This window comes from Panthera pardus, unplaced genomic scaffold, assembly GCF_024362965.1.
Source record: "Panthera pardus isolate Hobbes unplaced genomic scaffold, ASM2436296v1 HiC_scaffold_15, whole genome shotgun sequence".
In the NCBI taxonomy this organism is placed as follows: Eukaryota; Metazoa; Chordata; class Mammalia; order Carnivora; family Felidae; genus Panthera; species Panthera pardus.
This window is the reverse complement of record NW_026526710.1, coordinates 40,699,107-40,724,134: the sequence shown is the minus strand read 5'-3', so window position 1 is coordinate 40,724,134 and position 25,028 is coordinate 40,699,107. Positions and strand designations below refer to the sequence as shown.

Sequence of the window (25,028 nt, the reverse complement as noted above, 5' to 3'; positions counted from 1 at the left end):
AAGCTAAAAACCTATCTTCAGTTCTTTCTACATGACCTCACCAAGTAAAGTTGATACAAGTCAAGCCTTTTTAATCACCAGCTTAAGATGGCTATTTAGCCTGTTTTTCTATCAGCAAAATTCTTTGACATATATACTTTTCCCAACGCAACTCATCCACCTTATGAAACAATACTTTCATGGAGTGGCAAAGGTCTGAGTGTTTACACAGGGCTGAGTTTAGCCTGTCATCACTCACTTGTCACTAGTCTTCTCAAAGTGCTGATCAGTAACTCCTTGAAGCCTGCCAAAAGGCCATCTCATAAAGTGCCCTCTAGCCTTGGTCTGCATTTGTATGCAAAGATGCTGGGCCCCCGGATAGTGACGGTCCTCCCAGATTGCAAACCTGGAGGGACGAGCCCAGTGTTGGGCAATGGGAGAAAAGAGGACCGATAGATCATTGCAGTGTCCTGTGGAAGCAGATAGCAACAGGGAGGCACTCCTGCTTGCATGCCCTCTGCACATGGTAGGCCCTCCAAAAAGGTATGTTGACTCCAGAAGAGAGCCTGTGGATTGAGCAGAGCTCCAGTGAGGCCCGGAAGGGAGAAGACATAGTGATCAGTGGCTGCGAACTAGAACTAGACTCAGATGTAGGGCCCAGGCTCATAGTCAGGACACCAGTCCTAGACAGATTGTAAGAGCCAGGTAGGGAGCCAGATCCAGGTCTCTGGGGGGCGAGTCGCTTGTGAGTTATGGGGATATGGCTATCTTAAGGAAATGAAACACAGTCTATTTTGCTTATTAACTGCATGACCTTAAGCAGGCCACACTCCCTGAATTTCAGGGGTTCTTTTGAGTTTCTTTTATTATTATTTTAATAGATAACAGTGTTATATTAGTTTCAGGTATACAATATAGTGAGTCAACACTTCTGTATATTGCTTAGTGCTCATCACAATAAGGGTACTTTTAATCCACTTCACCTATCTCCCCCATCCCTCCTTCCACCCCCCTCTGGTAACCACCTGTTTGTTTTCTATAGTTAAGAGTCTGGTCTTTTGTTTGTCTCTCTTTGCCTTTGCTCGTTTGTTTTGTTTCTTAAATTCCATATATGAGTGAAATCATATGGTATTTGTCCTTCTCTGACTGACTTATTGCACTTAGCATTATACCCTCTAGCTCCATCCACGTCGTTGCAAATAGTTAAGATTTCAATTTTTTATGGTTAAGTAACATTCCAGTGTGTGTGTGTGTGTGTACTATATCTTATTTATCCATTCATCTATTGACGGACACTTGAATTACTTCCATATCTTGCCTATTGTAAGTAATGCTGCTATAAACATAGAGGTGCATGTATCTTTTAGAATTAGTGTTTTTGGTAAGTAATCCTTTGGTAATTAGTCCTTTGGGTAAATACTCAGTAGTGGAATTAGTGAATCATATAGTAATTCTGTTTTTAATTTTTTGAGGAACCTCCATACTCTTTTCCACATTGGCTGCACCAGTTTGCATTCCCACTAACCATACATGAAGATTCCTTTTTCTTCACATCCTCACCAACACCTGTTGTTTCATGTGTTGTCAAGTTTAACCATTCTGACAGGTGTGAGGTGGTATCTCATTGTGGTTTTGATGTGCATTTGCCTGATGGTAAGTGACGTTGAGCATCTTTTCATTTGTCTGTTGACCATCCTTAGATCTTCTTTGGAGAAATGTCTGTTCATGTCTTCTGCCCAGTTTTTAATTGGATTATTTGCTTTTTGGTGCTGAGTTGTATAAATTCTTTATATATTTTAGATACTAACCCTTTATCAGATATGTCACTTGCAAATATCTTCTCCCATTCGGTAAGACGTCTTTTAGTTTTGTTGATTGTTTCCTTTGCTACAAAGCTTTTAATTTTGATGTAGTCCTGGATTGTTGTTTTTTTAATCTGTAAAACCAGGATAATTATGGTACTTCTGTTATTATCATTCCTATTTCATCCAGGCCTCACTGGAAGAGAAAACCCATCAGGAATCATGGTTGCACTCTTTCTCTCATGAGCCAGGTAGTCTCTGTCATCTCAAAGTCCCCTCTTGCCTCTTTTCCTCTCCCTACTCCTTTTTTTCTAGCATCTTCTACTTACTCAACTTGTATATAGTCCCTAAGTTTATAGGGTCAGACTTCCAAATTCTTGGAATAGCCATGTCATTGCTGCCACTAGGCTCTGCACACCAGGCCAGAGTGGACTGGCTGGCCTGCCCATCCTTGGTCTGATCGCCTGTGGGTTGGGAGAATAGGGTCAGGCTGAGCAATGGAGGCATCAGTTAACATCCTTTACAGAACTATTTGCTGGGCTGTGGACACCAAGCAGGGATCCAGTAATGAGAAATAGGTTCTGGGTCAGGGTAGGGCTGGTAGCAAAGCCATCTTGGTATTGAAGCCACTCTGCTACTAACCAGATTCCTTATGTCTCTTGGGCTTCCAACTTAGAATAGAATTGGTCCCTAAGACTTTGTCTGGCTTGAGCCTGTAGATGGAAAGCGCCTAAGTGTGAGGACTAGAAGCAGCAGAAGCAAAGAGCTAGTGCCACTAAATATACACGTTCCTATGGAAGGTTGTAATTCGTTTTCTAAGTAATCTCTAAGATCCTAACTAAAATGATATGACGTTTAGTTTCCAATACAAATCACGTCGTATGCTCATTCTCATACTGTGATCTGTCTATCAAAATGCATTAGATAATACTTGGAAATATTATCTCGGATGGAACAAGGGGATAACCAAGTCAGAAGGAACGGCACAAGTCACCTGTGTAATCCCCTGTCAAGCACATGAATCTTTTCTCTAGCAATCCTGCTGAGTGGTAATCAGTCATTGGTGGACCCCTCCAAGTGTGGGGGACTCATTACTAACTCATCAGCTTATTTAGTCTTTAACCAGCCCTCACTACCACCTCTGTCTACACCGAGCCAAAGTCTTGAATAGTCTTTACCCATCATCCCTCTTTGTGCCACTTGATATGCAAAATAGGCAAGTAATAAATAAAAATATATTTTATAAGAAGCATAAGAAATAAGAAATAAATCCTTTTCTGCTCAGTTTGCACACAGATAGTAAATGACAACTGTCATAACCCCATTATCTCATCTTCTTCAAGCTAAGTGTCCTATTTCCTTTTCTTAAAAAAGGTCCCATAGAGGTCCTAACTTCCTGTGGTTTATTTCGCTGTGATTTGTTTTAACATATTTTAAAACTATATATTTTTGTCAGAAAATATTCACAAACAAATTTTTTAGTGCTTTTTCTTACTCCATTCTCTCAAAATTCAACAAAAAGGAGCTAAACAGGCTTAATGTTTATCATTTTCATCGTGAAGTCATCTTTATAATGAAGATGTGACCATTATAAGAGAAGAAAAAAATAAGAGAAAATAAGAATTGAGGTGTCCAGAAGGGAAAACTTCTCCTCTCCACCAACTAGATAATCAACTGGGAAATACTTTGATTTGACAATAATGCTGTAATTTATATTCAACTTGCTGGGTTTAACCCCAAATCCCATTTTACCAATCATTCCTACCTGTTCTATCATTATCTCACAGGAAAACTGGGAGAATCAATCAAGCATGTAGTGTTTTGTAAACAAAAGCACAAATTAAACTGCTTATTTCATGTGCAGATTCAGTGACCACTTCTAAGCACACATAAGCCAGTCCTGTGCTCAGCGTCTTTCTGCATGTTTTCCTGTATATGAATATCTCTGGAAGCTAACATTTTTTGCAGGAGAGAACCAAGGCTCCGGGTGATTTGCCTAAGGTCTCCTAACCATAAAGTAGTGACTTCTTTTTCCACCTACCGTGACCATTGCAATTAAAGTGATAGAAGTTAAGTGTTAGCATTACTGTTATGAATTGATGATATTAATAGTTGTTTCCAATACATCACCTGTCAGCACTTTCCCACATGTTAGTGTTACTAACAGCCAAGCCCTTGGAAAGCACATTGAACATGCCTGCTGACCTCTATGCAGCTGGCTGCCTTGCCTTGCCTGCCCTCTGGTGGAGACAGGGAGAAAGAACAAATGAACCCAGAGCAGACAAGGAGGGACAAGAGCTTCGGGCACCCAGCCTCCCTCTCCTGCCCACCCTCACCCTCACCCCTGTTCTAGCACCTATCCCTTGGGCTGCAGTCAGCTGGATTTCCCACCCTGCCTGAAGCAACCACAGCTGTCCAAGCCACTGCACCTGTACATGCTTCTCCTTCTACACGGAATTCCCTCCCTTCAACCCCCAATTGGCAAAATCCTAGTCCTCCTTCAAGGCCCAGCTCGGATATCACCCCAACTGTGAAGCTGACACACAATAAGAAAGCCCCTCTCCTGGTTCATCGTGGGCATTTTTTTCCATATTTATTATAGCACTGTAATCATCCTGAAATTTCCATGTCTCTCCTCCACTAGATTGAGTTTGAGAACAGAGGTCATGTCCTATTTAGCATTCTGCCAGAGATACTTAATAATGGTTGGTTGGTTGAGTGAATGAATGAATGATCCTGAATTGGGAGAATCAAGTTAAATAATGGATGTACACCTGTTTGTAAACAGAAGTACAAATTAAGGTATTATTTCTATTGCTAATAATAAATAATATTCAGATTCAAGAATATTTCTAAGGGGCCCCAGTAAAAGTATGAAGTCGCTCTCAGTGTTCATCCACCGAGAATGGATGAAACATCCACGCTTTGTTTCAGCACTTCTTCCCCAAGACAGAGGGGTGCCTGTGTCACCCTACCACCCTCAGCAGCCCCCGATCCTTCTAGGCTCCCAATGTGCCACCACCCACCACTCTGCTCACATGTCCTTGTCCTCCATCACTTTGCTGGGACAGCAGTGGCCAATCATCCTGCGCCCGCTGTGGATAGCAGACTGGAGTTGAAATTACATACTACAGCAGGAAACGAAACTTTACGTCTCTGACTGAATCATCTTGCTCTTCAGCCCTCATTCCCACTGATGAGTAATTCAGTCTTATCCAACCAAAACAGTTCCTCGGGGCCATATTACTTTAATTACCTCAGACCCTAAGTTTAGTCAGCTCTGGTTCCTCCTCCCTCTTCCTGCCCTGCCCTCCAAAGTGGCCTAAGTTCTCAGAGGTCAGACTATCACCCTGGCATGAGGGTGGGGTGGAGTGGGGTGGGGACATTCATGTCTGGTCCTTGTGCTGGTTAGTCCAGCCTCTCCTGTCCGAGTATCCTGCACTGGTACCTTCTTGGCCTGTCATTGTGAAATCATGACCTTCTGTGGCCTCAGCTTTCCAACCCCAGGCTGACTCCAGGCCACGGTTTACCTAGCACTTCTGATTTCACACAGGCAGGCAGGGGGTCCTGGGTGCTCAGATGCCTGGTGGCCGTGGACCAGGGGCACTGGGGGCCTGTCTCAGGTCCATTGGCCCAGATTCCCTCACCCATTTCTATCTCTCAGGCACCAGCCAAGAGCAGAACTTCTCTAAGAGACCTTCAGTTCTGGGTTTCATCCCCAAGAACAGGAGAAAATCCTTTCCCAGCTGGAATTCACCGTAATTTATCTGGGTGTTTCTACCCACCCCTAGATTCAACCCAGGAGGAAAACATGGATGCTCATGCCTGACCTCCCCCTCCCCTACTCCTTGTCCAGAGCTTCCTTCCAGCACTTGGAAGGGTTTTCTGTTTTCCTTTCTGTCTGGCAGGAACCACTCTCCTATCAAATCCTTCTCAGTCCCTTGGATATTTCACCTTTTCTTCTGTGGAGCAACCTATCTCAGCTTTATGGCCCAGTGCTCACATAAACAGGGTCTTTGGGGTAACAATACACAGGAAATATTACCAAAAATGTCCTGCTATACGTCGCTTGTGTACGTGCCTTCCCAGAAGAAACAATAGCACATCCCGCATAAAACTAAAGTACCGAAAAATGACGTGGCTGGGGTGGGGGTGGATTCTAGACACCAGAAGAATGGCAGAACTGTCTTTAGTTCTCTGACCCTCATGCATCGCCTCAAAGAAAACTGCCCTCTCGTATGTGGGAACGAGGGCTCCCAGTAGGCAGGGTGTGCCATGCGAAGCCACCAGTAAAGCAAACAGACGAAGTCTGGGGAAAATAAAGACTTCTCCCACGTAGGTTTGTCAAATTTGATTCTGCCTTGCTAAGCAACTCCACCCCTTCCCGCCCCGTGTTCCGTGCGGTCCTGCACCACACTATGTGCTAAGAGATCCTGCCATCAAATGGCTGGATTATAAACCAAAGCTTGCATATTGGCAATCACGCGATCGTCCAGGCACCGCCAAAAGCCCCTGCGTAAAAGGGTTAAAATCTCCCTCCTTGTTTGTCGTCGGGGGGGGGGGGGGGGGGCGTTTGCGGGTGCTGCCTTGCTGTTCTGTGGCTGCTACGTGGCCCGGTGGGAGCAAGCGTGTCCCCTCGCCGGCAGGACGGGACGGCGCCGCTGTGGATCGCATCGCAGATGGGCCATAGCGAGGTGGTGAGGGTGATGCTGCTGCGCGGAGCCGACCGGGACGCCGCCCGCAACGTGAGTCAGAGTCACAGCTGCGGCACAGGGTGGAGGAGGGGGGTTTCGGGGGGGGCGGGGGGGGGGGGGAGTGTATGCACCGAAGCTCCAAAATTCAACTCAGCCTGGACGTGCGGAGAAATCGCGCCTTCATTTTGTCTGTAACTCAGCTGGATTTTTCTCCCAACCTCCACCGGCTCTTTAGCAGGAAAACAAAGGAAATGTCTGAATCAGCTGAAATTTAGCGAGTGCTGCCCAGTCTCTCTAAAGGAAACATGTTTAATCTTCGGAGCTCCTCCTCCACCTAAGCTGAGTCCCGGGAGCGTGCGGCAGGCAGGAGCCAGGGCCTCGGGCTGTCTTTGGCAGTGGGTGTCCCTAGCGGCTGCGCGTGCGCCTGTCGCTGCGCCCCCTGCTGGCCCTGGACCACAGTGTAGCCGGGGACGCAGGCGCAGTGGCTGGCGGTGCTCCTGGGTCTCCACCTCACCCAGCTTCCCCAGCTGCGGACCCCTGCACCACACCCCCCGTTGGCCTCCACCTAGCCAATGCTAAAGTTATACCTAAGTCTGCCTAGTTGGGCCCACAGCAGGCCCTGTTGCCCATAGGAACTGAGGGCAGCTTGGGGAGCCCCTGCTACCTGACCACACTGTGCTATTCGCTTTTTGGCTTTGGTTGGTTTGGTTTGGTTTTTCAGTGTCTGGCCTTTTTTTCCTTAGTATTACCCTTGCTAATGTGACCCACTCCCCTCTCCCAAGTCTGAGTCCAGAAAAGGGAAAAGACACATTCCTGACCACTCTTTGTCTTCCTCTCTTTCTCCCTCCCACTCTTTCTCTGGGCCCCACATCTCTGAAGCCAGAGAAGAAAAATCTTCTAATCTCATTTTCTTTTTTCCTGGTTCCAGCTAAACCCTTAGAGCAGGCTGGGGTATTTCCTTTATTATAGGAGAATTCTGGGAGCTGAATCCTCCAAATACAGCAACTGATATGTAAAAGAAGGAGAAAAAGGAATTGGGGAAAACTCTTTCCAGGTCAAAAAGTGATGACAGAAGCTGAATATAAATTTTTGAACTTGTTTTTGCATTTCTTTTTAACATATTTCAATCTGTCCCCTTCCTACTCCACACCCACTCACCCCAACCCCCCCCAGACCCCTAGGGCACACTAGAGCAAGGTTGTACGTAAGAGAAGGCAAAAAGAAAAGCACATATAAAATTTAAAACAGTAAATATAGTTCAACAATTATTTCAATCATTACAAATAGTGTAGCAGTAATTTCTGCTAAGTCATAAGCTGCAGTCTATGGATCTTTGGTCCATCTGTGTCCTAAAATATATTCTCGATGTTCCCTTGCCCTTTACCCAGTGTTCTAAGGGACGGGAAGGGTATGAATTCCCAAATGGCAGGGTTCTAAGATAATAAGCCACATACTTTGTTTAGCATTCTTTCATGCAGAGCTAACTGCTTAATATGCTCTAAAATGCTCTTAGATTAAGAGACTTGGCCTGCTCGTACTTTAGTTTACACCTTTCGTCTGTTCTGATGAGCATATTCCCGGTTCTCAACTAACATGTAGTTCTTAGCCAACACACACACATATCTTAATAACCAACTTTTATTTTCTGCTTTGTTAAGGATGGTACCACAGCATTGCTAAAAGCAGCCAACAAAGGGTATAACGATGTTATAAAGGAGTTGCTAAAATTCTCACCCACCCTTGGCATTCTGAAGGTAAGACTTAACGAGAAATTTTACCAATCTGTAAAAGAGAGGCTAGAAATTAAGAAGCCCATAGCTGAGGACTGTAGCAGCATCTGAGTATAATTCACATGGTTAGTTGCAGTCTTGGAAGAACTTTCCAACAGTTTCTTTATTTTGGAGATTCGTGGGCACTGGTTGAAATGAAAAGGTGGTAAGAAGAGTGAACCAGAGTCTGTAGTACTTAGTTTTACAGGAAAAAAAAAAATTAGTAGCAATGAAATCGCTAACTTGGAAAGTAAACTATATTGATACATATCTTTCATTGGACTAAAATCTTCCACAAGTCATGAAACACATGATTTGTGTCCCACAAAATATGGGGGACAGGTGCTCCTGTTCCTTCCCTTCGTTATCTGGAATGAAGAACCACATTGTTACCTTAGATGAAATAAAATAAGTCGCAGATATCTGGACACCTCAAAGAATGTGCCATTCTGGAGAGCTGGGTCTGCCGGGAAGTAGAGCCCTAAAACTCTTTTTTAAATTTTAATCATTTGAGACTAAGATATTTCTAAATTAGAATATATACCAAGGGTTGGCAATCTTTTCCAATAAAGGGCCAGGTAGTAAAATACTATAGGCTTCATGGGCCATACAGTCTCTTGGAACTGTTCAAGTCTACTGTTGTAGCATGAAAGTCATGGGGACAAAGGATGGCTGCCTCCCACTAACACTTTATTTATGGACATTGTATTTCTGGGATTTCGTACTTTCACGTAGTATTCTTCTTTTAAATCTTTTCAATTTCAGCTTGCCAGAACACAGAAAAACAAGCGGCAGGCTAGAATCGGCCCACGGGCTGTAGTTTGCGAGCCCCCAGTATACACTTCTGTTCTCTTAAATGGAGGACAGAAAATCTGTTCTAAACTTGGGACAGTGGCCTAGCACTTTTGGGGAATGTGCCCTCAGTGTTTATGGATGTATAAAAAGTCTACCTGCCCTTGAATGACCCTAAATGCCTTTTGGACTCTGTATCTGATGTCTACATATTTACTCTCTATTCTTGCTACCAGCTGATACTGGTCTCCTGTTATCAGAATGCTGGCCCCTCCTACTGTCCCAAAGAGCAACTTCTAATCTTCCATGAACTTGGAAACCAGAAAGCTGCACTCATTAAAATTGTTTATAAAGTATGAATAAATAGTCTATGAAAGTGAACTCTCTGTGAATAAAAGAAATGAGCTTCAGAAATGGACTTTGCAATATCTAGTCTTGTTTCAAAGAGCTCTTTTTTGGCTTGGTATTTTATTCCTAACCATGTTGCAAACAGATGAAGTTGACAGGTTGGTTAAGATTCGGATGGGTCTAATGTTACCAGACAAGTAAGTTGTCCTACGTGTTATAAAAACAGACATGCTGCTTTGGAAAGGAAAGTGCTACTTTGCTGGAATTTTCCTATGGGTATGATATTTTATTCTTTCATGAAACACGGAAATGGTTCATTATTATTATAGTAAGTAGCTATTGTGGAAACTAAACTTGCATTTAGATGCTATTTGTAGACATATGCACCTTCTGGAACAGATGTCATGTGACTATCCATCATTCCTACATTAGATTTGTTACATTCTCTTTCTCTCTCCCCCCAGAATCTGGCTCCATACAGCACATAGATGCTGTCTTCTATTTGCAGTAAATTTCATAAAATGTCAGCCACCTATCCAGTAGGCCCTTCTGTGCTCAAAAATGCTCCAACTCAGGGCTCGGGGGTTTCCTCGCCCCACATAGGCTCCCCTATAACTCCGCAGCGGTACTCCTACCCGCTGAGTGAGTGGGGTGCATGTAGCTGGGCTGACAAGTCGGCCTGTTGGCTTGCCAGCCATTTCTCCAGTCTAGACGGAACATACACAGAAACTGTATATACTGTCCTTGAAGGGGGGAAAAAAAAAAGAAGAAGAAGGTTTGACATAGCATTGTTTTTCCTGCAGCAAATTCTAATGTCTTTAAAACTGACAGACTGATCATGAGGTCACATGCACCCTGGGCCAGATTCTTGTTTCACTTGGAAGAAAACGTTGGCAGTGTTTATACTGACTGTCTGCTGTGTACCTGAGGACACTGTATTAGGCGCCGACGTGCCTTTGAAAGGGAATGTAAGGAAGAGTAAAGCTCCGACATTAGTCTCATCACTCAGGCTGGTTTATGATGAAAGCCAAGCTCAGTGCTGATGGCTGTAAGCTCACTCCTGACACACACTGTTGTTCTCTCTTAGAATGGGACATCGGCCCTCCACGCAGCAGTGCTCAGTGGGAATATTAAAACAGTTGCACTGCTCCTGGAAGCCGGAGCAGACCCAGCCCTGAGAAACAAGGTACTCACCTTATCTTACCTACCTTAAAACTCCTTTGGGCACCTCTACAAAGAGATAAGGCAGTTTCTACCTAAGCCAAGATAATCACCCATGTGCACCCTGGGCCAGATTTCTCGTTTCACTTGGGAAAAAACATTGGCAGTATTTATACTGACCGTCTGCTGTGAACCTGAGGACACTGTTTTAGATGCTGATGTGCCTTTGAAAGGGAACATAAGGGAAAGGAAGAGAAGGGCTCCACCTCTAGTCTCCTCACTCAGGCTGGCCCCAGTCCCTCTCGTCATATCTCGGCACAGTAAGGGCGTGCAAGGCTATCAGCAGATATGAATGAGCAGTGCATTTGGACCCAGAAAATTATGCTAAAAACCCTATATTGTCAATGGTGATGAGCCAATAATGGTGCAGCCTCCCAGGACAGGGTGAGGGCAGTAGCTGTGGGGAGTAGAGTTATGGGGTTCTATCTCAAAGAGGTGTCCTAAACACATCGAAGTTCCAGTAGTTTAGTGCTATTCTGAATAAGTTGGACGTTCATATCTTGAGAACTGCTTGTGCTTTGCTTGGAGAATAGAGGAGAAAGAGGAAAATTCGCTCTTATACTGTTAATGGGACTTTGTGCCGCTGTTAGAAAACCACCCCGTGTTTTCTATAGCCCCAAATCCTTAGTTTACAATTAGGTCAAATGTGGAGGTGGGAAGATGCCCAAGACCCATAGAGAAAATGATTATCATTGCATTTTTTCCCACTCAACATCTGCAATAGCCATCAAATGTAGAGCCTAGGGGGAGGAGAGCAGCCTGGGGAAAGTCTTGAGAAAACACTAAAGTATGAACTTTTAGGGGCGCCTGGGTAGCTCAGTAGGTTAAGCGTCCAGCTCTTAATTTCAGCTCAGGTCATGATCTCAGTGTTCATGAAATCAAGCCCCGAGTCGGGCTCTGTGCTGACGTCAGCAAGAAGAATCCCTGCTTGGGATTCTCTGTCCCTCTCTCTCTGTCCCTCCCCCTGCGCACATACTCACTCTCTCTCAAAACAAATAAATAAACTTAAAAAAAAATAAAATACAGACTTTCAAAGGCAGAAGTGGGCATGGTGCTTATTGATAGAGGAAGGTATGAAAAGCAATTTTCACTTTATACTTACGTACTATTCGAGTTTTTTATAAGCATCTATTTCTCTGTTAATTTCTTTAATAATTAAGGCAAATACGTAGAACCTTTTTATGACATTTTGAAAAGAACCCATTAAGAAGTGCAATTAAACAACATGTCAAGAGTCTCTCTTTTTTTTTGTTTCCATTTTACTTACCATGTGGAGTTATTATTTCCTTGTTCTTACCACTGGAGTGCTTGAAGACAACACTTCTGCTTATCTCCTTCCTGAGATGCAGATTTGTTTTCCATTAGCTGGCCTGGCTGTGTGATAAGCCAGCTGAAATCATACTTGAGCTCTTATCTTTAGACCCTGGACACAGACTTCCTAAAGAGATCGATCTTTCTTACTAAGCCATCCAGCATTGAAGGCAAGGGGAAAATGTTAGTACCTTTATATGGAAACTGAAAAATGCAATTCCTTGTTTGTCTCCTGGAATTTCAGCAATAATGGTTATGGGGAAATTCGAGTGATCAAAATGCTGGACTTTGGATTGTCCCTAGAGCTACTTGAATATACAGAGAGAAACATACAGACTGTTCATGTTGGAGTTTCATACAACGGAAGCTCTTAGAGAGCTGGGAGTAGTTACCAAGGAACCGCATCATGACCCCGCCCCACCCATCCGCCAGCCACCCCAAAGAAGCCAACCTCTTAAAGTTAGCTCTAGAAGCAAGGGTGTTAGGAATCTGGCAGCCACCCGGGACTTTTGAGGGGATATTCTTCAACTTCATTCATTCAACAAATACTGAGTACCTACTAGATACCATGCACTCTGCTGTGTACTGGGGAGACAATGGTGAATGAAATTCCCATAGTCTCTGCCTTCAAAGATCTCAGAGTTTACTGGAGAATAAAGACAACTAAATAAGAAGTTGTACTACAGTGACAAGAACTATTAGCGGGAAAGTAATGAATGCTATTGAAGGCTTCCCAGAGGAAATGACTTCTAAGCTAATACAGAAGCAATCTTCTGCTCCAGGGAATACAGGACTTCTGTTCTGGGACTGCAAAGCAGATGCCTCAGGGGAAGGTAACCAATGGCCCCAACAGCCACTCCCCACACTGTAGCTGTCCCCATGGGTGCAGGGGCCCCATGTTCCCAGTACTCCCAATTGAGGACTCAGAACACATCCTCTCCCTGGAGCAGTAGAGAAATAGAGTGTTTTGATGCTATGGTATCATGAATATGGGCCTACGGTCCTGCTCCATAATGAATAAGGTGGCCTTTGGGGGATAGCCTGGAGCACTAGGCATCATAATGGTCCACACAATCTCAGCAACCTGAGAATTCAGTAGGAACCAACCTGGAGAGAATGAGACCAGGTTTTTAGAACTATATAGATGACATATGGGACAGCAATGCAATTGACCAGAATTTGACAACACACTTTGAGGATATAGAGCCTTTTTTAATAGTAAAGTTTATGGACATTCATGGAGACGGTCACACACAGGAGCTATAACTCAGCAAGCTTATAGATAGAAGTACAGCCTCTTAGGTCTTCTCTTCTTCCTGACCATAGAGGATCCTCTGGCTGCCTGCCAACCTGCTCACCAAGGACCAATAACCCATGCAACACAGCTCAGTAACTCCTGAGTATACTCTGAGACCGGATGGAGCTTATGTCTGTCTACCAGGAACATTTCTGTGCAGGCCTGGCTGTTAGGCCTGTACAATGTCTGTTTCTGCAGGAACTAACAGTAGAATTTGAGCTTCTGGAGGGATCTCTGGTCTATAGTAACATAGCATAGTAATTTCCTGCCCAATTCAGTCCAGCATCAGCATCAAGGGTCTTTTGTGGTGGGCTGGGGTGCAGCAACAGGACATACTATTCGGCAGACCATTTGTGGCAAACAGAACTCCCAAGAACACGCATAATTCCCTATAAGTGAGGTCCCAGCTAGCAGTTGGGGGTCAAAGAGCAGGACCCAACCTAGAAGGTAGGGACTTCAGGAGTTTCACATAGGATTAGGGTCCCAGATAAAGTAGATGGGGTTCCAGATATGGCTGTGGGAGGAAAAAATGTGTGAGGCAAATAACATGTGCATCCAAGCCCTCTACTCCATTCTGGGTGCTTTTCTGCCCTTTAACCACCTCCCCTGAAATCCCAGGAATATCCTTGGGATTCGTCTATAACAACGGTTCTCAAAGTATGGTCCATGGACCCCGGAGGGTCTGCAAGGCTCTTTCAAGAGATCTAAGAAATCAGAACAATATTCTCAATACAGCAGAGATGTTATTTGCCTTTTCCACTGTGCTGACATCTGCTGTAATGTTGGCATTAGGTTAATTGGCACCTTACACATCAAAGCAGGAGTATAAACTATACTGGCAAATGATTTTACAAAACTTTGTAAGTTATTTCACAGATTTTGTAAATTATTTGACGAAAATCCCAGTTTTAAGAATGTCTTTGATGAAGCAGTAAGCAATTTGAATTATATTAAATCTTGACCCTCGTTATACACCTTTTTAACATTCTACATAACAAAATGGAAGTACGCATACAGCACTTCTGTACCCTGACGTGCAACGGTTGTCTCAAGGAAAAGCTTGCGTGCGTTTGTCTGAATTACCAAGTGGGCCAGTTGCTTTTTCTTGGAACACCATTTTTATTTCAAAGAACAGCTTGTGTCCACTGTGTGAGCCTGACAGCTTCCCAATCCACCTACAGGCTCTCCTGATGAATCGGTGCCGATATTAATGAATGTGATCTTTTGAGATTGTATGATGCAATATGTCAACATTTGGAAGAGCGGCATAACTCATTGAACGGATATTTTCCAGATAAAGTGTGTGATGTATCAAATCATGCATGGGGAAACATCCTACCTGTAGATAGATAGATCTATGGATTTTTAAGGTAAAAAGTTCATTGACATGGTTTCAGATTCCACGCTGAAATTACCTTTAAGAAACTACCACCTGTTTAGTATTGATGTGGCATCAAAGAAGAATATCTACAATGATCTGAAAAGGCTCTTAAAATGTTTCTCCCTTTTCCAAATGCCTATCTGTGTGAAGCTGAATTTTCTTCATAGGGGCTTTAACCAAAACAATGTATCACAGTACATTAGATGCAGAAACAGATATGAAAATCCAAATGTCTTCAATTAAGCTACACATTCAGGAAAGTTGCAGATCTAGGGGTGCCTGGGTGGCTCAGTCAGTTAAGCGTCAGACTGTAGCTCAGGTCATGATCACATGGCTCATGAGTTCGAGCCCCACGTCAGGCTCTATGCTGACAGCTCAGAGCCTGGAGTCTGCTTCAAATTCTGTGTCTCCTTCTCTCTCTGCCCCTCCCCTGCTTGTGCTCTCTCTCTCTCTCTCTCTCTCTCTCTCTCTCTCTCAAAAATAAATAAACATTTTATGGGGCGACTGGGTGGTCAGTCAGTTAAGTGTCTGACTTTGGCTCAGGTCATGATCCTACAGCTCGTGGGTTCGAGCCCCATGTCAGGCTCTGTGCTGACAGCTCAGAGCCTGGATCCTGCTTTGGATTCTGTGTCTCCCTTGCCCTCTGCCCCTCCTCCACTCATGCTCTGTCTCTCCTTCACAAATAAATAAACATTAAAAAATTAAATTAGAAAATAAATAAATGAACATTTAAAAAAATTTTTTAAAGAAATATGCAAATCTATTAAATAATGCTACTCTTCTAACTTTTTTGTTTTTGAAAATTTGGTTGTTTTTCATTAATGTTATTTATGTTAGCCTATAATGGATTTATGATTTTTAATGAGTTAATATATTTCTAAATGTTCTTATTTTCATTTCTAATAAGTTAAAAACAAAAGCTCATTGGGGTCCTCAATAATTTTTAGGAGCGTAAAAAGGTCTTAAGCCCAAAAAGTTTGAGAACCGCTGGCCCATAACATCAGCTGCAGTTGGTAAGGACTCAGTCGTGAAATAAATGCCTAGACGATGTGTCTCAGCAGCATGAGGAGAAGAAAGGACACACTGAAGCTGCTCTTGACCAGGCATCTCTTACTCTCTGAATGTTTCTAACTCTGTTTTCTCATCAAAAGATAACCTGTCCTGAGTCTCAGGTCCCTAGCAGACAGGCTGCTCCACATAATACATGAATTAAGTGTAAAGTATCAAATTTAACATTTCCAGTATTTACTGAGCACATACTAGATGCACCAGGCATTGTGCCAGAAGTGAGGATACAGTGATTAATAATACGTGGACCCTGGCCGCCAGGAGATTACAATGTGTTAAGGGATATGGCTCAGAGAGAAAAAGAACTCTAACGATGAGATAAGAAAATAACAGGCGATATTTAGACGCTTAAAGGAGACCTTTAATGCCTTAAAACAAGAGTGAGTCCAGTGAGGTTGCTCACCAGCAGAGGAGCAAGTTTGGGTCAGGAGTCCCTCTTTGGAGTCCCTAAAACCATCCCAACTGTGGGAATTCACTAATACCTATCTTATCTTCTTTAGGCCAATGAACTTCCGGCAGAACTAACCAAAAATGAACGTATCCTGCGTCTCCTCCGAAGTAAAGAAGGACACAGGAAGAGCTAACTTAGTTCCATATTTGACTGAAAGATAGAAACCCTAATCACATTGTCCGAAAAGAAGTCGCTTTTCAAATAGTGTTGGAAATTCCATTAAGAAAGGAAATGCTCAGAATGCCCGCCCTGGGTCCCTGACCAAGGAGAGCTGGGCTCTGTGCCCTGAGTCAAGAACAGAAAGGCTCAGGGACCCCTTGCCCTCACTTATGTGGGCTTCTCACACTGGCCTGCGCCCCCACTGCTGTGGGGCCTGGCAGATTCGTGGATTCCACAGAAACTCGTTTTACACTACACTAAGTTGGGTCTCTCAGTTAAACTCTAAGACTTAAACCCTTGACAAGGTTTAAGCAAGATGACAAAAGCCTTTAAAATACTGAAAGTCTGATCTTCAGTGAATCAAAGTACTTTTACTTTTGCATTAAATGTCAGTGTGCAAAAAGATACAGCTCCCTCATGTTTTACACATACATGTATGTCATGCCAGCGTAAAATGTTTTCTTCTCCCCAAAGGTAGTAGCCACGTTTATTCTGAATCAATGAAGTGTAAATTCACATTAAAAAGCCACTTCTGACATTCCACCATGTGATTTTCAAAGGTGGACTGTTGAACTATAAAAAAGACAAATTGTTGATTTGTGAGTTGATCCTCGTCTTATTCCAAACACGTAAAAAATCATTTTTACCAAGAATCAATATTGAGGTACGGTGGGAAGCAAGTGGCAATTTGGGAAACGCAGAAAATTACAAGCCATGGGAAATTGAGGCTTGTCTCTTTGAACTTTTATTTTGGTTCTCTCGTTGGGAATCCGCTTCCCATGCCATAACTAAGTAGACTTCCTATGCTGTGCAGTCCTGAGCTCCCAGCACCACATTGCTTGACACAATGACTTTGAGGTCCTTGGATGAAATGTGATATATGCAAGTACAATACGTTGCTATTATATTATAGGAGTATAAGTAATAAAAGACTGTTATTAGTATTTAATAGGTGTTCATCTATGCATGTTCTTGAGCTGATTGATTCCAAGAAAGAGACCTGAGTTTTATTGACTTATTCCTTGGAGGGGAATCAAAATTTATGTACAGTGCACTTTATAATCAATGGTGTCTAAATGCCTCAGTCAGTGCCTAATTGCACACGCTAAAATTAAACCGTCTTTCCATAATAAACCGTCTTTACCATAATAAACACTGATGGTATTTCTGGTATTTAAATACATCTTTAGTTTTCTTTTCATTTTCTGCTCTGATTTCCAGGCAATGTTCTGGATTTTAAAGACATGTTAACGTGGAAGAAAATGTAATCCCCACCGTTTTTTTTAACCAACTTGCGGTGGTCCTGAAAGCATTATCCTTAAGCCAGTAAGTGATCAAATATAATTTTTAAAATTAGAAGATACTCTCTTAAGGTTTGTTATGATTGATAAAATAACCAATCAACAGAAATCAGCTTATTTTAATCAATATCACAAACAAAGGCTGTAATGAGTCACCCACAGAGTCCCCAGGGATGCCTATAGCCTGACTAGCTATGCAACAAGTCAACAATCTAATTTCGGGATAAAAATTTACAAAGATCCGTCTGTATTGCTAAAACACCCAGATATAAACCCTTTAGTAAGTATAAAGCAGTGCCAATTTCCTCACTGACTTTCTTTTACTTAGCAAAGTACTAAGTACAAATGCACACTTTCCCCCATGGGAATTTCATAAAGCTATGTTCATTTTGAAGAGGAAAATAGTGTGGCCTTAAATGCTTTATATTTTTCCCCTTTTGTTAGCCCTTGGGCCAAAACTGATTGCTGATCACTGACATAAATCAAAACAGTATTGTGGGTACTGATAACAAAGTTCCAAGAGACAAAATGGGATGAAATCATGACCTTCATGTTTTCACTAAGATATGTTGTCCTTGGCCTATGTGTTACATTGTTTTAAGTGGATAATGTTCTTGATCAACATTAGAGCTATAAGAATGAATCCAGTAGCTTTAACAATATTTAATGGATTAAATATTTAACAATATTTAATCTCTTGCTATAGGTAAGAGATCTCTAGCCTAGAAGGATCAGGTTTGGTCTGGATGAGATTATGACATTATCCATAACAGGGAAGATGATTGTATTAACCATGCACCAAAAACTAAAGTCTGTTATTTGAAGTAAAATTGCATTTATTTTGCACACAGGTAGATGGTTCTTTTTTTTTTTTTTGATGATGATTCTTATTTTATGTTCATCTAATTCACAGTTCAATGAGCTCTGCATCCTAAGACAGAACTAGCAATTCCTATGCAAATCATTTGTTAAGTGAGCCACAAAAGTGTTCATTACCTCCATTTGTTTGATGACATATTCCATGTTATAATTCAAAATAAACTTAATGTACTACCCAGCTTACCTTTGCTGCTCTTTCTTGTTTGTTTTTAATCAGAAGTTGTTTCTATGTGGTTTTTAATAGCATGGAATTTTAGAGTGAGTGACTCAGTTTGTTGATAAATATATCGATATTTGAAATCCTGAGTCGATCTTTAAGCTTTACGATTTCATTATTTCAACTGTGGAGACCTTATGTAATGAACCCATACGGTTTTTCATTCAGACAAAAATCCCTGGGATAGTCACGGAAGATACTGAAAATAGAAACTTTTAATTGTACATTGTGATGATTCGATATCCGTAGACATTGTGGAAGGATTCCCGCCATCTAGTTAATTAACACATCTATCACTTCATATATTGATCTGTGTGTGTGTGTGTGTGTGTGTCTTAATTTCTATTTTTATAGCCCGTGATGCTACCGGCTCATTAGTCCTTTGCAGTGGCTCTTTTATCTGAAATCACTGATGGTTTTGCACAACTCCAAATATTTGCAGCTGTCACATCAGGAACCTGGAGAGCTCCATGACCATTCTAGCTTCCTCCCCTGCTGCACCCCCCCTCTGCAACCAAAAGAAAGCTATGTCTGATCATTCTCCCACAGGAGGACACCTCATCAAAGGACAAGGGCACCCACAAATGCCAACTACGTGGAATCCCACAGAGATGCATTTTGGGGTGGGCCTGCTGCAGATTATAGGGGTAGGAAACTGAGGGTCTAATTTCACACGGTGGTTTTGGTACCACAATTGGCTGAGCCTCCCAGGTAGTGACCAGATGCAGTCTGCAGATCATTAATACTAGCATTGGAAACAGCAGCTAACATTTGTTGAAGGATTGTTACGTGCTAAGGACTTTACCAAGATAACCTCATGAAGTTTATCTGCATTTTTCTCATTTACCCCTGACAGCAACTCTATGAAATAGGCATTATCATCATCCACCTGTTGCAGCTGAGGAAACTGGTTTTGAGAGAGAACCTCTGCATAGCTTTGGCTTGGTGCTGTTCTCCAGTCTGGGAGTTTTGCTTTCTGTACCAGAGGAAAGCAAGGAGGGTGGTCCAGATGGAGCCACGGTTATAGCATCAAGGCAATGAGGGTTGTGAACACAAGATATATTTTAAAAAATATTTAGAGGTAGAGGGGTGCCTGGCTGGCTTAGTCAGTAGATCATGAGACTCTTGATCTTGGGGTTGTGAGTTTGAGCCCCATCATGGGTATAGAGATTACTTAATAAAATAAAAATTTTTAATTAAAAATTTTTTTAAATTTAGAGGTAGAGCTAATGATAATTGGTGATTAACTGAACATAGAGAGTGAGGAAAAGAGGGTTACAATTATGCTAAGATGTGTTGGGGGACCCTAAGACGTCCCCCAGGTTGGGTGATTTGCTAGAAAGACTCACTGGGCTCATCATGTGGTCATAGTCATGGCCGAGATTACAGCGAAAGGATATATAGCAAAATCAGCAAAGGGGAAGAGAAAGGGAGTGAAGACAGAGGAAACCAGCTGCAAGCTTCCAAGGATCCTCTTCCAGTGGATTCGCACAGGATAAGCTCAAATCCTCTTGCAATGAGATGTGACAACATTGACAAGTGTTGTCTACTGGGGAAGCTCATTAGAGACTCACGCAGGCTTTTAACTGGGAGCTGGTCACCTAAGTACCCTCTGCTTAACATTTGCCAAAATTTCAGACTTACAGAAGGAAAACAGGCACTCAGAATAAACCACATTGTCATGTACAGTTTCAGCACAGTGAACCACTGTCATTTAGGGAAAGTTTTAGATCAGTGTAGGGAACTATTTGTGAGCTAAGTCCCCAGATACCAGCCAATGGCCAATCTCGTAAGCAAAACTTTCCAATTAACTTTCTGTTAATTCTTTTCTGTATCCAAGGTTTACATAGTGGATGGTGACAGTTCTATGTTAGCAAACAGGGAAGAACAACAGCAGAGTTGAAGTGGAGATAGAGCATTTAGACAGGTTCAGTTTGAAGAATGTGTGAAATAGATTCCAGGAGATAGTTGGAAACAGCAGCTTAAGGTTTAGGACAAGACTTACTACTGATTTAGCCATCATGTAAGTAGAAGTGATTGTCAAAGTCATGGGATGAATGAGATCCCCAGGAAGACTCTGGGGAGAGGGGGAAAAACTGAGAAGGAATTTGGAAGGAAAAAGCGAAGTCGGCAAAGAAGATAAAACGGACAATAGTGGGGAGTGAAACACAGATCAAGGGAGGAGAAAGTCAAGGGAGGCAAGGAGAGCAGGCATCCATGGACTCTTCCTTTCATGAACTATTTCTCTGTAGCATGAATGCTGTTTATTAGCATTTTACCAACAGAACTTCTTTCAAAATTGGAATCAATCCTCTCAAACCCTTCTACTGCTTTCTCAACTAAGTTTATGGAATATTCTAAATCCTTTGTTGTCATTTCAACAGTCTTCACAGCATCTTCACCAGGAATAGTTTTCATCCCGTGAAACCATTTTCTTTGCTCACCCATCAGAAGCAACTGCTCATCTGTTCAGGTGTTATCATGAGACTTCAGCAGTTCAGTCACATCTTCAGGCTCCACACCTAATTCTAGTTTGCTTGCTATTTCTACCACATCTGCAGTGACTTCCCCCACTGAAGTCTGGAACCCCTCAAAGTCATCCATGAGTGTTGGAATCAACTTCTTCCAGATGCCTATTAATGTTGATATTGTGACCTCTTCCCATGAGTCACAAGTGTTCTTAATGGCATCTAGAATGGTGAATCCTTTCCAGAAGGTTTTCAATTTACTTTGCCTAGATCCATCAGAGGGAATCACCAGCTATGGCAGCTATAGCCTTATGAAATGTATTTCTTAAGTAATAAGTAAAAGTCAAAATCGCTTCTTTTTTTTAATTTTTATTTTATTTTTGCCAGAGAGAGACAGAGCACGAGAGGGAGAGGAGCACAGAGAGAGGAAGACACAGAATGCAAAGCAGGCTCCAGGCTCTGAGCTGTCAGCACTGAGCCCAACATGGGGCTCAAACCCACGACCCATGAGATCATGACCTGAGCCGAAGTCAGATGCGTCACCAACTGAGCCACCCAGGTGCCCCCAAATTACTTCTTGATCCACAGGCTGAAGAATAGATATTGTGTTAGCAGTCATGAAAAAAACATTCATCTTGTTACCTAACCAATGTGGGTCCACTCCTTGATGAGTTATGGACAGACTACACCAGGTGGGGTTCCCTCACAAGTCCTTTTTATTTGTACAAATAAGGAGAACATGTGGAATGACTCCTCAAACAAGGGTGAGCAGTTTCCTTTTGTGAAGGCTCGGGATGAATATTCAGAGGAGATTTTAACATTATAATAAAAATGACAAGCTGAGGTAACTTAGTAGGGCACCTTCTGATTCATCTGAGCAGGCATAGTCCTGGGATCTACTTAAATGTTTCTTTTCCTGTTCCAGCAATTTGTTAGTTTCTAAAAGATGAAATTGATAGAAGTTTCCGGGAGTTTCCTGAGTTCGGGGGGTCCGAGGGTTACGCCAGTGACAATCTCATAGTCCATCAGAGTTCTTGAGTGACCAGGTGCATTGTCAATGAACAGTAATATTTTGAAAGGAATCTTTTTCTTCTGAGCAGTAGGTCTCATCAATGGGCTTTAAACATACAGTCAACTATGTTTTAAACAGATGTGCTGTCATCCAGGCTTGGCCGTTCCATGTGTAGATTTAGCATCATTCTTCAGGGTCCTAGGATTTTCAGAATGGTAAATGAGCACTGCTCCGACTTAAAGTCACCAGCTGCCGTAGCCCTTAACAAGAGAGTCAGCCTGTCCTTTGAAGCTTTGAAGCCAGACATTCATTTCACCTCCGTAGCTGTGAATGCCCTAGCTGGCATCTTCTTCCAATAGAAGGCTGTTTCATCTACATTGAACATCTGTTGTTTAGCGTGGCCACCCTCAGTAATGACCTAGCTAGATCTCCTGGGTAACTTGCGGCGGCTTCTACATCAGCACTTCTGCTTCCCCTTGCACATTGATGTTATGGAGAGGCATCTTTCCTTAAACCTCAGGAACCACCCTCTGCTCGCTTCACACGTTTCTTCTGCAGCTTCCCCCTCTCTCAGCCTTGACAGAATTGAAGAGAGTTAGGACCTTGCTCTGGATTAGGCTTTGGGTCTAAGGGAATGTTGTGGCTGGTTGGAGCCTCTACCCAGACCACTTAAACTTTTTCCATAGCAGCAGTAAGGCTGGTACGCTTTCTTATCATTTGTGTGTTTATTGAAGTGGCACTTTTAATATCCTTCAAGAACTCTTCCTTTGCATTCACAACTTGGCTAACTGGCCCAAGAGCCTATCTCCATTTTTAATATGCCTTTCTCACTAAGCTTTGTTATTTCTCGCTTTTGACTTAATGTGAGAGACCTGTGACTCTTCCTTTCACTTGAACACTTAGAGACCACCATAGGATTATTAACTGGCCTAATTTCAATATTGTTGTGTCTCGGGGAACGGGAAGGCCTGAGGAGAGGGAGCGGGCGGGGGAATGGCCGGTGGGGGGAGCAGTCAGAACACACATGACATCTATCAGTTAAGTGCACTATCTCATAAGGGAGCAGTTCTTGGTGCCCCAGAACAACTACAACAGCAGCATCAAAGATCACTGATCACAGACCACCGTAACCAATAGAATAATGAAAAAGTTTGAAGTATTGCAAGCATTACCAAACTGTGACACAGAGACACAAAGTAAACAAATGCTGTTGGAAAAAGCAGGCCAGTACACTTGCTTGACAGAAGGTTGCCACAGACCTTCAATTTGTAAAAAAAAAAAAAAAAAAAAAAAAAAAAAAAAAGCAGTATCTGTAAAGCATAATAAAGCAAAGCACAGTGAAATGAGGTGTGCCTGCCATTGGGCCACACAATAGACATTCGAGATCTGTGTGGTGCAGAATCGATGGGCCTGTGAGTTAATGTTTTACTGCCTTCCTGGTAAAACTGATAAAACTACTTCCTGATAAAACTACGTTTTATCTCTGCTGGTCAGTTGGTTTAGTGAGTGTTATTTCACTGGGACAAGATGCTAAAAAATCAGCGCATAGAACCACGTGGAGGCCCCACTGTGACCAGAGCCAACCATGCTAGGATTTTGCATGCCATTGTCCAATGTCAGCTCAAGCTTGTACTTACCTGTGTTTCAAATTATGGAGAAAAACAAACAAAAAGAAAAGCAAGCTATGTGCTCTGTAGAAAAAAATTAGAATAATTTATTTCACATGCTGCTGGCTGAGGGCCCAGCTTGTGTCCTCAATCTGCTTAACATACCAAACACAGTGAGATAAACCCCAACAAACAGAGGTGGTTTCTCCAGGCTCTCCAACTGTACTTAGCCCTCTGTTACATTCTTGATGCATTAGTAGGTCTGGAAAGCCTTAGAATCTTTTCCTGGTGCCCTCACTTTTATTGTTAGCAAGACTTTAAAAATGATTTTAAAATACAAGTGAAGTTGGAGCGCCTGGGTGGCTTAGTCTGTTAAGGGTCTGACTTCAGCTTAGGTCACGATCTTGTGGTTCATGAGTTCGAGCCCCACACTGGGCTTCTCTGCTGTCAGCACAGAGCCCACTTCAGATCCTCTGTCCCCCTTTCTCTCTGTCTTTCTGTCTCCCTCAAAAATAAAAATTAAACATAAAAATAAATAAAATACAAGTGAAGTCATGTTTTACCAGTTGAAGGAGGCTAATTAAAGATCTTCGGATCTTACATGCCCTGTCAGCTTTGTCTCTGTCAACAGAAAGTCTTCCTCCTTCTCTCTCTGTTGTCTTCTCTCCTCCCTTCACTAGGAATTCACCCTCTGATTTTTATGTTTATTTTAGTGTTTATTTATTTTGAGAGAGAGAGAGAGAGAGAGAAAGCAGGAGCACGGGAGGGACAGAGAAAGAGAGAGAGGGTGAGAGAATCCCAAGCAGACTCCATGCTGTCAGCACAGAGCCCAAGTCAGGGCTTGGTCCCATGAACCATGAGATCATGACCTGAGCTGATATCAAGAGTCAGAGGCTTGACTGACCGAGTCACCCAGGAGCCCCTCACCCCCTGATTTTTCACAAGGGAAATGCTGCTATAACTCCCACTTCCCACAGTTGAACTTTTAAGAAAAGCCATAGAAAGGAAGTCTCCAACGTATAGGAGTTGGACTTGCTATTTGGGGAAAGATTAGACCCCAAACATCCAGGCAAAGGAAATTAACTGTGTCATGTGACTGAATCCTACAGAGCAGGGAATGCCAGTGTGAGACACTGACAGATAAATTTCAAGTTATCCCCATGTTGGTAGCATCTTCTCTGCATGGAAGTCACAACCCAGGGCTAGATTGATCACCGACTCGTATCCTTACTAGAGAGAACGTTTTACCCTAAGTCTGACCAACAATGCCCC

At 42.7% G+C, this 25,028-nt stretch overlaps 1 protein-coding gene across 5 annotated transcripts in view; it reads left to right on the top strand.

Annotated features, from left to right (window-relative positions):
• The window catches only part of ANKRD29 (ankyrin repeat domain 29), a 54,032-nt gene extending 35,402 nt beyond the window's left edge, over positions 1-18,630 (top strand). For all 5 annotated transcript variants that reach the window (XM_019465540.2, XM_019465546.2, XM_019465543.2 and 2 more), the window contains 4 exons: positions 6,428-6,526; positions 8,134-8,229; positions 10,472-10,570; positions 16,163-18,630. In XM_019465540.2, coding sequence (XP_019321085.1) covers positions 6,428-6,526; positions 8,134-8,229; positions 10,472-10,570; positions 16,163-16,246 — 378 coding nt within the window. In that variant the 3' untranslated portion in view covers positions 16,247-18,630. The remainder of the gene's footprint in view (positions 1-6,427; positions 6,527-8,133; positions 8,230-10,471; positions 10,571-16,162) is intronic.
• The last annotated feature ends 6,398 nt before the right edge of the window (positions 18,631-25,028 follow it).